The sequence below is a fragment of the Dasypus novemcinctus genome, chromosome 11 (assembly GCF_030445035.2).
Source record: "Dasypus novemcinctus isolate mDasNov1 chromosome 11, mDasNov1.1.hap2, whole genome shotgun sequence".
Taxonomy (NCBI): Eukaryota; Metazoa; Chordata; class Mammalia; order Cingulata; family Dasypodidae; genus Dasypus; species Dasypus novemcinctus.
Window position 1 is genome coordinate 3442763 of NC_080683.1, and position 15459 is coordinate 3458221.

At 61.7% G+C, this 15459-nt stretch overlaps 2 protein-coding genes across 4 annotated transcripts; one reads left to right on the forward strand and one right to left on the reverse strand.

Moving 5' to 3' along the window:
• Positions 1-202: 202 nt before the first annotated feature.
• Positions 203-4923, reverse strand: PRRT1 (proline rich transmembrane protein 1). Its single transcript, XM_058306535.2, has 4 exons — positions 4620-4923; positions 3218-3756; positions 2307-2492; positions 203-2165 (listed from the first exon to the last, which is right to left on the reverse strand). Exons 1-4 carry the CDS (start codon positions 4636-4638, stop codon positions 1989-1991), a joined length of 921 nt encoding a protein of 306 aa, XP_058162518.1. The 5' UTR covers positions 4639-4923; the 3' UTR covers positions 203-1988.
• PPT2 (palmitoyl-protein thioesterase 2) lies at positions 4161-15128 on the forward strand. Of its 3 annotated transcripts, none has more exons than XM_058306532.2 (9): positions 4161-4355; positions 7440-7624; positions 7851-8004; positions 8431-8526; positions 9264-9371; positions 10106-10189; positions 10293-10377; positions 14094-14148; positions 14314-15128. In XM_058306532.2, the coding sequence occupies exons 2-9, from the start codon at positions 7448-7450 to the stop codon at positions 14455-14457; spliced, it is 903 nt and encodes a 300-aa protein (XP_058162515.1). In that variant the 5' UTR covers positions 4161-4355; positions 7440-7447; the 3' UTR covers positions 14458-15128. The 3 variants fall into 3 exon arrangements, with proteins under 3 accessions (XP_058162515.1, XP_071074505.1, XP_058162514.1); XM_071218404.1 differs by lacking the exon at positions 4161-4355 and adding an exon at positions 5455-5473; XM_058306531.2 differs by lacking the exon at positions 4161-4355 and adding an exon at positions 6583-7121.
• Positions 15129-15459: the final 331 nt, after the last annotated feature.

Sequence of the window (15459 nt, forward strand, 5' to 3'; positions counted from 1 at the left end):
CCCCGAAGTCTGGGGAGTGGGGGGTCCAGGGTCAAAAGACGATCGTGGGAGGGTCCAGGGAGGCAGAATTCTGTGAAAATAGCATTGATTTTGGCTCCTGGTAACCTTTGGTCATTGCATACCATTTGAGTAGAGTAGGGAGTGAAGCAGACATCAAGGGGTTAAGAAAATAGTGCGTTTGAAAGACCGACACAGATAGATCTCTGATAACAATACTTCCCTATTTGAGGAAAAAAAGAAACAAATGAGTAGGTGGTGAGGAAGCCGAAGCCTCAAATGTGAATTCCTTTTTCATGAAATTCGGTGGGGAAGGCACACTGAACTCGCAGCGTCCAAGGGAGAGCCTTTGATTTCCACACGCCGCCCGGCCTCCTCCTGGGTCCCCAGGTCAGCACCTGGCTTCCAGGTCCTGGGGCGTGAGTCCATGAGGTCAGGGGTCGCATCTGCTGCCTCGCCAGCGCCCTGCTAGGATCTGCCTGAGTTTAGGGCCAGCTCTTTAGGGCTGCGCCCTGCAGGTGTACAACTGCAGGCACCAAGCCCCCTGCTTGTGCGCTGCCTCCCGACCCCCCACCCAGGGGCCAGGTCCTGGTGGACCCCAGGGCAGGAGAGGGCAACTAGCCTTAGCTGGACTTGCGACTGTCCACCTTCTCCCCAGGGTGCCCCCGGCCCTCTGCCTTCCCTGTGCCAGGTACACCACACCGCATGGGTCTCCAGTCCAAGTTGCCTGCTACCCCCCAGCCCCGGTCAGCAAGGGCTGTGGGCGGTTGGCCTCTCTTCCCGGCCCCTGCCACTCCATCCACCGTCTTCAGAGCGTTCTGCCCTCTTCTCTCCTCCCGCCTTTCTGGAATTCTGGGGATAGATTCCAGGGGCCGCTTGTCAATACCCCTTCTCCAAAGCCTAGTCTGCTGGTGGAAGGAAGGGCGGTGCTGGGGAAAGCGAGCCCCACGGAGAATGGACCCGAAGGTCCAGCCGGGTGGGTTTTGGGACGCCCCCTTCCGTTCCCCGGATTTGTCTCTGGCTCTCGGTCGACTTCTGTTTCGGTCAGTTTTGTGGTTTTCCCTGAAGGGGAGGTGAAGGGTGGCGGGGCAAAGAGCCGGGGTCTCTAGGGGCCGCAGTCTTGGGCATTGCGGGTGATAAGTCCACTGGTCTCTTTAATGTCTTTCAGAAGTTCACACACGCACACACAGATCAGGACAGGCGGGGGCGCCGCCGGGGGGGGGGGGCGCCGAGGGGAGGGGGCGCCGACAGCCTCCCTGGGGGGGAGGGGAGGGGTGCGCGTGGCCGGCTTCCCTCCCGCCCCGCGGCCCGGGCGCTGGGAAGGGTGGGAGGAAGTATTTACAGAGCACGGGCGAGCTCCTCACCCTAGGGTGGAGGGTTCTAAACCGGAACCCCCAGATCGCTTTCCAAATACAACAAAAGTAGAGATTTGGGGACTAGCAAGAAAATAGGCGGAGGCCCGGGTGGAGGAGGGACGAAAGAGTCACAGCGAAGACTGGCGCGAGCGTGGGGCTGGCTACCCCGGGGCTCGGGCCCCGCGCGGCGCGAGGCGGGGGAGCCTGGGGGTCTGCGGGCGGGGCCTGGAGCCCCCAATCCAAGCACCGGGCCGCCCCGCCCCGCGGGGAAGAGGAGGCGGGGCCTGCCGGCCTGGAGGCGGGGCTTTGCCGGCGCCGGGGCGGGGCCTGCGGGGGGGCGGGGCTTCGGGGCCGGGCTCCAGGCTGCGCCGCGGAGGCCGCGGGCACGCGGCTGGGGGCGCTGCGCGCTCGGGGGCTGGGGACCTGGAGCGTCTGGCGGGGGTCCCGGGAAGCGGCGTCCCTGGGGAGCTGGGCGTTGGGGGGGTTCCTGAGGAACTGGATTCGGAGGGCGCTCGCAAGGCGAGAGGCCCCGTGGAGGCCGAGCCCCGGGTGTCCGGAGGTCCCGCGGCCCCGGGGCGGGCGGGGCGCGCGGCGGGTGCGCGGCGCAGGCGCAGAGCGCGCCCGGGGCGGGCTCCCCTAGGGGTCCCAGTAGTTGTCGTGGTGCTGCGCGGCGATGATGATGACCACCGTGAGGATGGTGCAGAGCACCATGGCCGCGATGCCCACGGCCAGCGAGATGAAGGAGAAGTTCCGCGCCTCGCGCGAGGCGATCTCGGCCGACACCATGTCTCCGCGGGCCAAGGCCGTGCGCACCTGCGGGGCGCGGTGGGGGCAGAGGGTCCGAGGGCTGGTGCCCCGCCCCCTGCCTCCCTCTCCCCTTCCCCCCCAAGACGCCCCCCGGGGGGCCCAGCCCTCCCCCGGGGATAAGGGAAACAGTGTCCCGGCCCAGCCCACCTGCACGGCCTTGAAGATGGCGATGATGCCGGTGGGCCAGAAGCAGCAGATGGTGGTCAGCACCGCGATGGGCATGTAGTCGTGCGGCGGGCGCCTCGGCTCCAGCAGGGCCAAGCCCGGGGCCTGCGGCGGCGGCGGCAGCGTGGAGCTCACCCCCGCGCCCCCCGGGGTCGCGCCCGCGTAGGGCTGTGGAGGGAAGACGGGGAGGAGGCGTCACTCCTCCGCGTCTCCCCGGGCAGCTGGCAGCCTGCGGGATCTTAAAGCACAATTCTTTTCCTTGAAGAGTCCGATCACCCACAACCTTCCAGGGTACCCCTCAGTTCCACCTAGGACGGCTTCCTCCCTTCCCTGCGCCATAAACCCCCTCATTCTTCCGGGTCTCCGCGCCCCCTTCCCGCCTAGGCTTCAGCCCTTGGCTCGCTTGCAGGCCTTTCTCCGACCCTGCCTCGCCTCAGGCCTTGTTTCTCCCCTGCAGACCCCCGTCTGGCTTCTCGGCCTCCCCAGCCCACCCCGTCCAGGGTTTCTTTTCCTTCATCCACCTTGTTCTCCAGATTCCATTTCTCCCCTCCCTGCAGGCTGTTTCCTCCTTCCAGACTTCCTCTGCACCCAGGCTCTGGTGCACCCCCCAGGTCCTAAACTCTTGACCCCAAAAGGCCCCCTAGGCTCCATGCCCCCAGTGCTGCTGCGTCTCTGCGACCTGCGGGCAAGCTCCAAACTCCCTCTCTCGCCCCCCCCCCCCCACGCCCCCCGGTCTCGCCTCCTCCCCTCCAGTTCTGTCTGTGGCTCTCCCTTGAGGCCTAGCCCGGGACGCCGCCGGGCTCTCTCCACCCCGCCAGCCCCCACGCGCGCCCAATTTCAGGTCCCGTTCCATCGCGCCCCCCTCCTCCGGCCCCCGCCCGCCCCCCACTCACCGTGCCCACAGGGTAGACCGGCACGTAGGCGGTGCAGGGCTGCAGCTGCAGCGGGTAGCCGGGGGCCACGTAGCCCCCCAGCGGCAGCGTGCCCACCGTCCCCGCGTGCGTGGGCACCACGAAGCCCGGGGCCTGGGCCGTCTGGGCGGGCGCCGGCGGGGGCGGCGCGGCGGCGGCGGGCGGCGGCGGGGGCAGCGGGCCCTCGAAGCGAGTCTCCTGCAGGTAAGGGTCGGGTGGCATGCGGGGCAAGGTGGCGCAGCCGGGCGGGGGCGCCCCGGCGGCGGAGCCGGGCGGGGCGTGGTGGGGGGGTCGCGGCAGCGTGGCGGAGGAAGACGGGCCGCGCGGCGCGGGGGCGGCGGACGAGGCCAGGCCGCCCGCGCCCAGGCGTGGGAGGGTGGCGGTGCCGGACTGGTGGTAGTGGTGGTGGTGGTGGTGGTGCGAGGCGGGCGCGGCCTGCGGGGGCGCGGCGGGGGGCTCCGCCGGCGGCTGGGGGGCATTGTACGGGGGCGGGGAGGTGTGAGGGACCGAGTCGGCGAGGCCTGGGCGAAGCGGGCAGGGAGGGGGGCAGGGAGAGAGGGACGGCAGACGGAGGAGAGAGGAGGGGTGGGGGGACAGTCAGAGATGGAGAGAGAATGTGAGAGACAGACGGTGAGACGCCATCTCTCATTCTGGGGGCAGGAGAGGGCTGTATCTAGGCCAACCCCCCCACCCCCACTTCTTTCGATCTAGTTTTGAGGTCGCCTCTCGCCTCTGCTCCTCTCCCTTCTCCCTCAGCAACTTGCACGCAGCTCTCACCCGCGCCCGCAGTCTGCTGCCCGCCTGGCGCGGAGCGGGGCGAGCCAGCCCTGCGCGTGCACATGTGGACACATGCGACGCTCTGCTGACATGTGCTCGGCTCAACAGTTGTATAAACGCCTGTGGGAGGGCAGCTTCCGCGCCGCCGGGCTGTAGGGGAAGGGTTGTCCCAGCCTCTCGGGGAATCGCATGACCTCTCTCAGGGCAGATAAAGAGATTTTACTGGATTTTACTTCCCTGCCAACCCCCGTCTGAGCATGTCTCCATATTTCCCTACTGGATGTCTGCTTGGAGCCGGTGATTGTCCATCTGTCGCTACAACGACTCTGTCCCTGCAGTACAGGTCTGATGCGAAGCAACTCCTGCACTTCCCTCACCCCGGCCTGCCCCCCTCCCTGTCTTCTGGCAAGGGGCAGAGGCTGAGACTGGAGGGAGGAACGGAAAGGAGGGGGGTAGAGAAAGGAGGGAAATTTGGGGGCACTGAGAGGGGGCGAGAAGGGGAGTGAAACAACCACAGGCTAGGGAAGGGTGGGGGAGGGGCTGGAGTCAAGTGGGGGGGGAGTCAGGAGGTGATGGAGGGGCCGGGAGATCCCCCCCTCTTTATTACCTGACTTTTCTGATGACATGCCTGCGGTCTCGCGGGGTGAGGATCCTACAGCGGAGTCGGGGACCTCCGCCGGTGGCGGAGTCTGGGTGCGCTCGGATGGCGCAGCCCGCGAGCAGCTCAGAGATGGAGAGATGGAGACAGTGGGGGGGGGGGGCGGAGGGAAGGGGGGGAGCTTAAAGGGACCGAGGCAAGGGAGGGGGAACGCTCCAAGCGTCCCCCCACTCGGTCTCTCTCTGTGCTCGGACCACCTCTCTCCTCCTCTCCCCCAGCATTCAAGCCCCCAGTTTGGGTTCCCTTGGAGTTGTCATGGAAACAGGGAGGAAAGACCTAGTGAGGCGGGTGGGACTAAGAGAAGGAAGGAGGGAGGGAGAACTCTCTAGAGTCTCCCCCCTTTAAGCGCCGCTGTAATGATTATATTGTGGGAGAAGGCGAGCAGGCGCCCAGAGGATCCCAAACCGCAGCACTCTCTGGACCTGGCTCACCCTAGCCGGGTGGGTGTCTCGCTGCCCGGCTTTGCTCAGGGCTCCCTGTACAGGCGCAGGCTCTTCTCCCAAGCCCCTGGCCCTCGTTTCCCCCTCCTGACCCGGGAGAACTGTCTGTGAGAGGAGACTGTTGGCACAGTTGGTACTTGCCATGGCCTGAAAAGTTCCCAGGGTTCCGCCTCGGCCCGGGCCTGGGGTGACGGGAGCTGCAGCGGGAGGCGGGGGTCCAGAGTTCCGTGTAGCCCGGCCTGGGGGGCGGGGCCGTGGGAGGGCACGGGACACCTCGTTCCTCCAGGGTTAAGGAGCTGACGTGCTTTGGGCCAGCGAGGGGAAGAACGAACTGCTGATTAGGGCAATTAGGTCTAGTAATAGGTACGTCGCCCCCTCTCCCCTTTTGCTCGCGGGGCTGCTTAGCTTTCCCAGGCGGGACGGTGTTCAGATCCTTTGGCCGAGTCGCCCCCCTCGGCGCCTCCCCGCAGACACGCAGTCCCACCTCTGGAGCCGGCCCGGCGCGCCCGGGGGCTGCAGTCTTTTTATTTGCTTCCTGCCCCTGGAAGCGCGTGGGAAGGGAGGAGGTGAGGCGAGGCAGTCGATGCAGATCTACACGCGTTGGGCTTTTCGCAAAAACACAGCCCGAGAATCATCGGGAACCTCTCCCCACCTCCCCTTTGCACTCTACCGCCCAGCCCCCACCCCCGGCCGTCGCGCCCCCAGCCAGGCTCGCTCTCCGTCGGGGTCCGAGCCCTCGCCGGGGACAGCCTCAGGCCCCAGAGATTTAGATCACAGCCCCGTACCCATGTCAGGCGTCCGCGTGAGCCCCTAACCGTCTCCCCACCCCACCCCCGCTCTGCGCAGCGCCGAGGTGGGGGTGGGGGCTTGGCTTTACGGGTAGCGTTTAGACCCGGCGAAGGCCCTGTGGACCGGGGAGCTCAGGCCAGGGGCGAAATCATCGACCCTCCGCTCCCCTCCGCCCGGGGGGGCGGTCGAGCTGGGGGGGGGGGGGGGGGGAGTGTGCTGGGTACGTTTTGCTTTTGGAGACGCTTTCCTTTTCTCCAGAGACAAGTGTGTAAATGAGAAGCCAGAGCCGTCCCCCCGGCGCCCCGGGGTCCGGCCGGGATCGCAGATCTGCTGAGAGGCGCAGCCGCTGCGAGCCCGGAAGTCTGGGCCCTCGGGAGGGCCCGGGTCGGAGCCGCCCGCAGGCAGCTGGAGGGCGGGAGCCGGGGGGCCGGGGGTCGCTCGGGCTGGAAGGCGGCGGGACACCCCGCGAACGTGAGTCAGCGCGGCCGCGGGGCCCTCCGCCCCTGGGCGTGGGGTTGCGGGCCAGAAGAGCCGGGGAGTGAGGCTGGAGACGCCGGGCCGGGCCGCACCCCGCTCGAGGAGCTTGGAGGACTCTCGGCGCTCTGGGGACAAGCGCCCTACGCGCACTCCACCGTCAAGAGGTGTAAGGGCCGAGCTGGCGCGGGCGGGGGCGGGGGTGGGCGCGCGCGCGCTGTCCTCGGCCCTGCAGGCCGTCCGGCCACTCTCGGCGCGCGACCGAACGCCGAGCACTCCCTGCCCCCGCCCGGGCCCTGCTGCCCCCTGGGGAAAGGGCACTGCGCGTTCGGCTGCGGGGCGGACGCGTGGATTGGCAGGCGGGGAAGAATCGAGGCGGGGCGAGCGGCCGCCCGGGTGGCTGGGTGCGGCGGGCCTGGAAGAAGCCTGCCTCGGTTCCCAGGATGCGTTTGCCGCCGCCTCTCTCCCGCCCGCCTGAGGGGAGAGCTCCGCCGATTGCCTCCCCCGCGCCCAGGGCGCAATGGAAGGTTCCATTGCCCCTCCGGTACCACGCTGCGCGTTGCCGGGGACGCCGGCACGGTTGCCAGGGAAAGCCCCGGACGTGACGGCGAAGCGCGACCCCGAGCAGCTGCCCCCTCCCCTCCGTCATTCCCGTGCGCCTTCCCTCCTCACCCCTCCCCCGGCCCCGGGGTTCCCGGCTAGGGAGAAGTAAACAGCGGGCGGAGCGAGGCGCGCGGACCCAGGCCAGGTGGGCGTTTGCGCTCTCCACGCGGTCCGCGCTGCTGCTCAGGGGTGCTGCGAGCCCCCGGGCGAGCCTGGCTGGGGTGATGCATTAGCGCGGCCCCCGGCCGGGGGAGCGAGGCCCCCCGCGCCGCGCTGGGGGCGGGGCTTCGGGAGCGGGCTGGGGCGCTGCGGGGTGCGGGGGTGCATGTAGGGGAAGGGCCCGAGGAGCCTGAAGCGGGCTGTTGGGTGACCGGGGCCCGGGACGCGGGCGGGGGGGGGGGGGTGGCTGGCCTGCCGGGCGTCTTATCGTTTCCCTCACAGGCCCTCGTCTCCCCCTTCTCAGGAGCGAGCATGCTGGGGCTCTGGGGGCCGCGGCTCCCCGCGGCGGGGGTCCTGCTCCTGGGGCAGCTGCTGCTGCTGCCCGCGGCCCCCGCGGCCCCCCGCGGCCCCTACAAGCCGGTCATCGTGGTGCACGGGCTCTTCGACAGCTCCTACAGCTTCCGCCACCTGCTAGAGTACATCAACCAGGTCTGACGGCGGAGGCGCCTGCAGTGCCCAGGAGGGAGAGGGGGGCTGAAGGCTGCCCCTCCGGGCCTGCCCACTTCCTCCGGGAGCTGGTGCTGGCGTGAGGACAGCTGCGGGACAGGATCCCCGGCTCTGGCCGGGCCCGCCGGCCTGTGGACGCTGGCCAGGGGGTGGTGCGGCAGGGGCTCCCCAGCCCAGCCCCGGTGGCCGCATTGCCCCCTTCCCACAGACACACCCCGGGACGGTGGTGACAGTGCTCGATCTCTTCGATGGGAGAGAGAGCTTGCGGCCCCTGTGGGAACAGGTGCAAGGGTTCCGAGAGGCCGTGGCCCCCATCATGGCGCAGGCCCCCGAGGGGGTCCACCTCGTCTGCTACTCGCAGGGTAGGAGCCCCCCGCCCGCCAGCCTCCGGGCCCTCTCTGGGGCCTGACCGCCACCTGAGGCCTGTCTGCGGCTGTCCCCTCCTCTGACCGGGACCCGAGCCCCCCTTCTCTGACTTCCCTCAGTGCCGGGGTGTTTTCTGCCTGTGAACGGGAAGGAGGCTCCCGGAACTGCTGCCCCTGTCTCTCCCCATTCCCTGTGTCCTTTCCGTCCCTGGGCTCGAGGGCTGACGGAGCAGGGAACAGCACCTCGGAGTCAGAGCCAGGAGGCCCAGAACCTGACTCTGCGCTGCCCCTTCCACGCCGTCGCCCCTTTGGCACCGGGGGTGCCTGCCTCCTCTGGGCGTTGCTCTCCTTCACAGATAGAGGGGGCGAGGGGGCGGGCGTGGCACTGGCCGGCCAGCCCTGAGTCGCGGCGTCTGCCTTCAGGGGGCCTCGTGTGCCGGGCGCTGCTCTCCGTCATGGACGATCACAATGTGGATTCTTTCATCTCCCTCTCCTCTCCGCAGATGGGGCAGTACGGGGGTGAGTGGGCATGGCGGGCTCCAGAGGGGGACCCCGGGCATCGGGAGGACAGGGCTTTAAAAAAGATCTTTGTATTACATAAATGTTACATAAAAAATTTAGGGGATTCCCATGTGCCCCCATTAACGACATCCGTTGTTAGCGTGGTGCATTTGTTTCAAGTGACGGACTCCTTCTGGAGCATTGCCATTCAGCGTGGGTTATAGTTTACCTTGTAGTTTACATTCTGTCCCACATGATTCTGTAGGTTATGGCAAGATTTGTAATAGCCTGTATTTGTCATTGCAGTGTCATTCAGGACAAGTCCCAAGTCCTGAAAAGGCCAGCGTATTACACTGGTTTTCCCTCTCCCTGACCTCAGCACCTCCCGAGGCCACTGCCTCCACGTCAGTGATAAAAGTACTTCCATTGCTAGAATCACAATAAGTCGATTGTAGAATTCCATTAAGTCCAGCCTAGCCCAGCGGGCATTCCCCAGTCCTGAGGACTCTGGCATGGTGATCCCGCTCCACCTCTAACTGAGAGGGGCTTAGATCCCATCGGGCATTCCCTAGACCTGAGGACTCTGGCATGGTGATACCCGCTCCACCTCTAACTGAGAGGGGCTCAGACCCCATCGGGCATTCCCCAGTCCTGAGGACTCTGGCATGGTGATCCCGCTCCACCTCTAACTGAGAGGGGCTTAGATCCCATCGGGCAGCTGGAGGGACTCTGGCTTCACGGCTGTTCTCTTGCAGACACAGACTATTTGAAGTGGCTGTTCCCCACCTCCATGCGCTCTAACCTCTACCGGATCTGCTATAGCCCCTGGGGCCAGGAGTTCTCCATCTGCAACTACTGGCACGGTGAGTGGGCTCGCTGAACTGGGCTTCCACCGGAGGAGGCACCTGCTCCTGCCCTACCATCACCGATCACAGTGAGGATGACGGTGCCCTGCGTTTATTGGGCACTTGCTGTTTAAACAGCCACTGTTCAAAGTGCATCACATGAATTATCTTATAGCCTCAGAGCATATAGTCTGGTGCAGGGGTCAGCAAACCTTGTCTGAAGGGCCAGATGGTGAACAGTTTGGGCTTTGCAGGCCATATGATCTCTGTTGCAACTCCTCCTCCATGGTGCTGTTGAACTGTGACAGCAGCCAGGGGTGTTGCACCCAAACTTTACAAAACACAAGCCGCGGGCTGGATTTGGCACATGGGTCATTGTTTGCCATCCCCTAGTGAAGTGGTGAAGATCGTGGATGCTGGGGCCAGGCTACTTGGGTTTGAATCCTTGACCCTGTGGGGTGACTTTGGGCAAGTTACTTAACCTCTCGTGACTCAGTTTCCCTCGTCTGTCACGCCCACCTTCCGGCTTGGTGGTGAGGATTGCATACGTCAACAACCGTGATGTGCTTTGAACAGGACTGGTACTTGGCAGACGCTGGCTCCAAGTCTTTGCTGCTGTTTTCACTATCACTGCTACCCTCTGTTACCGTGCCCAGGACTCTCAGGGCAGCCGGCCGATTAGGCCTCTTGGCGCCAGCCTTGCCCGCCCTCCTGGCTTCTCTGACTGTCTTCCTAACTGCTGTTTGTACCAGACCCCCACCACGATGACTTGTACCTCAACGCCAGCAGCTTCCTGGCCCTGATCAACGGGGAGAGAGACCACCCCAACGCCACCGGTGAGACCCCGGGCCGCGGCGCCCCCTGGCTCCCCCGTGTTCCCCTCTCCGGCCTGGCGCGACCCCCGTAGCTGACCCTGTCTCTCTTCTTCCTGCCCCGCAGCGTGGCGGAAGAACTTTCTGCGTGTGGGCCGCCTGGTGCTGGTCGGGGGCCCCGATGACGGCGTGATAACCCCTTGGCAGTCCAGGTGAGAGGGAGCCGCGCGGCCGGGGCTGGGGGGGGGGGCGCGTCTGTCCCTGCCAATCTTTATTTCCGGCTCTGGGTTTTAGAAATACTTTTATGCCTGCTGCACATCTCTCTTCAGAGGTGCCGTCCATCCCATACCTGGACCTGCGGGTCAGTTATGGTCCCTGCCATCCGTGCTGTCGCCCGGGTGTCATCTCCCAGCCCCTCAGATCTAGCCAGGTGCTACATCCGCATGACTCAACTTCTTCTCTGTTTCCCGTCATCCACAACCTTTACAGAAGCTTTTTAAAAAAAATTTCAAATAACTATAGAGTCACAGGAAGTTGCAAAAGTAGGATAGAAGAGGTCTTGTGTTTCCCCTCATGATTTATCTTATGTAACTAATAGCACAGTATCAAAACCAGGGAAGTGACATTGGTACAGTGTGTGTGTGCGTAGTTCTGGGCCATTTGATCACATTTTCTCCCACCCTTTTACTTACTTGGACTAGTGTAGCTGCCTCCAGTGCCCCCCTAGCTCCCAGCCTCATCCCATCTGTCCTCTTATTCCTTGGGAAAATCCATGGCTCCATGGCACTTTGTGCTTGCCTCTGTTAGGAATGATCTGAAATGTCACCTGAGCTACTTGAACCCCTTAACAAGTACTTTTGAGCACTACTTTGTGCCCAGGCAGTGGGATGCATTGGGGAATAAAACAGAAGTCCCTGCTGTCCTGTCACTTCCATTCTAGTTGGGGAGACAGATAATAAATGTAAGTCAGGTACTGATCAGATAAGGCAGGGGAAAGGATGAGAGGATGGCTGAGGCCTATTTTAGATAGTAGCCAGAAAAGCCCTCCCGGAAGAGGTGCCATTTGAGCAGAGACTGAGGGAATAGGGAGGGTGCTGTGTATTCTTTGGGGGAAAAGCAACCCAGGGAGAAGGAGTAGCACCTGCAGAGGCCCTGGGGCAGATGTCAGGAGCAGGGCCAGAGTAGCTGGAGAGGGTCATGGGAGAGGAGGTGAACGAGACAGTGGAGGACCAGTTACGCTGTGCCTTTTTATTCTGAGTGAGCTGGGAAGCCACTGGAGGCTTTTCTTTTTTTTTTAATAAACGTATTTTTCAGGGTAGTTGTTCGTTTACAGAAGAGTTATGGAGAAAGTGCATGTTATTAACTTATGGTTTCCTCTTTGGGTTGTTTTTTGGTTTTTAATTTTTACTGTGACAACATAAATAACATGAATTTTCATGTTTTAACCTACAATATATAAATCCGTGGTGTTAAGCTTCTTCACAATGTTGTGCTACCATCAGCCCCATCCATTACCAAAACTTTCCTATCACCCCAAGTGGAAACTGCACCCATTAGGCGGTAACTCCTCACACTGGACGGTGCCGAGTGCGAGGGAAGCATCCCTTATAATAGTTACGGGCTGGTTTTAGTTCTGACATCTCATCTCACATCTACAAGAATCCTGTGGATACTAGTAATAGCTCAGCGTTATGTAGCATTTTTTAGGTCCTAAGACACCGTTCCAAGTACTTTTCATCTATTTGCTCCTTGACCCCTCATGACAATCCTGTGGGGAAATGACCATCTCCGTTCGACATGAGGAAACTGAGGTGCAGAGATTAAATAACTTGCCCAAGTTCCTGGAGTTGTGAGTGGTGACGCCGGCTGTCTGGCTCTTAACCACAATGTTTTCCTGCCTCTCTCTGAAGCGGGTGTTCTTCCACGGGACCCAGAGGATAAGGCGCTTGCTCAAACGCACACAGCACACGTGGGGAGAGCACGTGGCAGAGCTGCGGTTCAAACCCAGGTCTCTGGGCCCCTGCTGCTTTCCTCAGCCTGATGCAATCCGGTTCCTCCACGTTTCTGGTTCCCAGGCTAGCTCCCCTACGAACCTAGCTGTGCCTCAGCTCTGAGCTGTCCCTGGACCTGGGACACCTTCCCCAGCCCAGGTCATTGCTGAGAAGCCTTTGCGATGCTCTCAGATGAGGGTGGGGTCCTGTCCTCTTTGCCTCCACTGTCCACTGGACTGACCACCGTTAGTTCTGGTCCATTATTCAGTACCAGCATCTACTTGGCGCCTGTATTAGTCAGCCAAAGGGGTGCTGATGCAAAATGCCAGGAACTGGCTGGCTTTTAGAAAAGGTGTTTATTTGGGGTAGGAGCTTCCAGATACCAGGCCATAAAGCATAAGTTACTTCCCTCACCAAAGTCTATTTCCACGTGTTGGAGCAAGATGGCTGCCGACGTCTGTGAGGGTTCAGACTTCCTGGGTTCCTCCCTTCCAGGGTCTTCCTTCTGTCTGGGTTCAGGGTTCCTTCCTTCCCAGGGCTTGCTTCTTCCTGGGTTCAGGGTTTCTCTCTTCCTGGGGCTGGCTTCTCTTTCCTCAGTGAGCTGATTTCCTGGGGCTCCAGTTTAAGGCGTCAGCATCAAACTCCAACATCAAAAACCCCAACATCAAAACCCTCCACCCTGTGCTTTGCCATGCCTTTTATCTGCGAGTCCCCACCCACCAAGGGGTGGGGACTCAACCCCCTAATGACGTGGCCCCGTCAAAGCCCCAGTCAACTCAATCACGCCCAGGTACAGACCAGATTGCCAACATAATCCAGTATCTGTTTTTGGAATTCATAACCATATCAAACTGCTACAGTGCCCATTGCAGTTAACTAGTCTTAATTTTTAAATTTAAAAATCGTTTTATGGGGAGCGGATGTAGCTCAAGTGGTTTAGCACCTGCTTCCCATGTATAAGGTCCGGGGTTTGATTTCTGGTACTTCTTAAAAACAAAAAAATCATCTCTCATTGGGGCAGATGTAGCTCAGTGGGCGAGCACCTGCTTCCCATGTATGAGGTCCTGGGTTAAATCTCTGGCACCTTCTAAAAAAGAAAAGTTTATTTGGAAATAATTTCATACTTTAAATAAAAGTTACCAAAGTAGTACAAAGAATTCCTTTATATGCTTCACCTAGATTTGCCAGATGTGCTAGTGTCTTCTCTAACTCTATAAATGTTTGCATATGAACCATTTGAAAGCAAGTTGCAGACATGATATTCTATTACCCCTAAATACTTCAGTGTATATTTTCTATAAACAGAACCTTCTCTTACATTTCCACAATATAATGATCAAAATCAAGACATTAATATCCACACAACACTCTAAGCTATGGGCCTTATTCAGATTTTTCCAATTGCCCTTGAAAGATGCAGTGCAAGATCCATCTCGGATCATGTGTTACATGTACTTGTCATGTCTCTTTAGTCCCTGTTAATTGGGAGCAGTTCCTCAGCCTTTGTCTTTCAAGACATCGATGTTTTGGAAGGGTATGAACCATTGCTTTATCGAATGTCCCTCTGTTTGGGTTTGTTGACTGTTTCCTCACGATCAGCCACCACACTAAGGAACTGAGAGAGTACAACTGCAAGCAAGTGGGATGGAAGCCCCCTCTTGAGTAGAGGTGGAGCGGGCACCCCCCGCCCAGAATCCTCAGGCCTGGGGGGTAGGGTATGGACTAGAGTGGACTGCAGTGGTGCGTTTCGATGGGAATTCTGCAGTAGTGATGGCGTCTTCTTGTACCACCGCACGAGATACACGAGGTCCAGCTGAACATTTGGAGTGTTCTCCCTGCTTCCTGCCTTCCCAGCAGGCCGTGAGCTCCTGCAGGACCCCGTCCACCTTCGCTGTCTTCAGCTCTTCTGATAACCTCCCCCCCCAATCTCTTTGTAGCTTCTTTGGTTTCTATGATGCAAATGAGACGGTCTTGGAGATGGAGGAGCAACTGGTGAGCCCTGGCGAGGTCCCTCCACCCCCCTCTGGTTCCCTTCCTGCCACTGACCCCAGATCCAAGGGCTCGCCCTGTGGGGAGGGGGCCGGGGACACCAGCAGTGGCTCACTCTGTCTCTCTCTCTGTCTTGCGTGCGTCCGTGTCTCTTTGCCCGCCCCAAAGGTGTATCTGAGGGATTCCTTTGGGCTGAAGACGCTCTTGGCCCGGGGGGCCATCGTGAGGTGCCCGATGGCTGGGATCCCGCACACTGCCTGGCACTCCAACCTCACTCTCTACGAGACCTGCATTGAGCCGTGGCTGTCCTGAGGAGGGCCCGAGGAAGCCCCCAGCCCGGAGACCAAGCAGCGGCCTTGGAAAGCAGGAGCTCTGGTGTGCCCGTGACCACCTCATCGCCCCCACACTGCCCCCCAGCCACCAGGGCTCCCAGGATCCCCGTCCTCTGCTCCGCCATGAATGACAGGTCTTGGGCCCCCCACCTCACGTCTTCTCGTTTGGGGGGCTGCTCCATGCCCTCCCTTGCGCCCGAGGCTGCAGCCGGGGAGTGGGATACCAGGTTTTAGCCCGTGGCTGCTCCTGCTGCTGCTGCTCGTATCTGGCTGCTAGGAGGACCCAGCCCCTGCCCATCTCAGGGGTCTCCTTCCAGGCCACTCAGGACGTTTTTAGCTTCCCTCTTCCCCACCTTCCCATTTTCTCTGAATTGCCCTGTCATCTGCCCTCCCAGCACCCAGGAAGCACTGCCCCTGAGAGGGGGGCTCTGAGGCTCCCCCACGGGGAGACTTCCGTTCTTGAAGTGTCAGTGTTGGGGAATATCTGTGGCCTGCAAGGCCCATCTCAGGTTTGGGGATCCCCCAGTCCCTATGTTCAGTGTTGGGGTTCAGTCTGGGAGCCCAGTGTCTCTGAGGCCCCAGCCCCTCTTTTAGCTCCCCCGGACTGGGGTGTTACCCTTGTATTTATGGAAATAAAGTTCCATTTGCTCAGCGTGGCTTGGCTCGTTTCCAGGTGAGGGGGTCCCGGCTGCCCAGGGAGGGTGGGCCTGGGGGCCCGGGCCGCCTGGCCTGGGGCGGGGCCCTGGTGTTTCCGCTCGCTCCGTGCCCATTCTGTGCCGGTTCCTGGTCCCCCACGGGGTCCTTCCTGCCGAGGACAATACTCTTCCTGTCCCAGCCTAAGATTGGGGAGCCGAGCCAGGGGCTCCACGGCCCTGCGGGGTGGAATGCGTCTGCCACCCCCAGGCTAGACGAGGGGGCTCAGGGTCAGGGTGGGCATTCGTCGCACCCCTTCTCGACCTTTGTAGGCCAGAGCTGGGCGCGG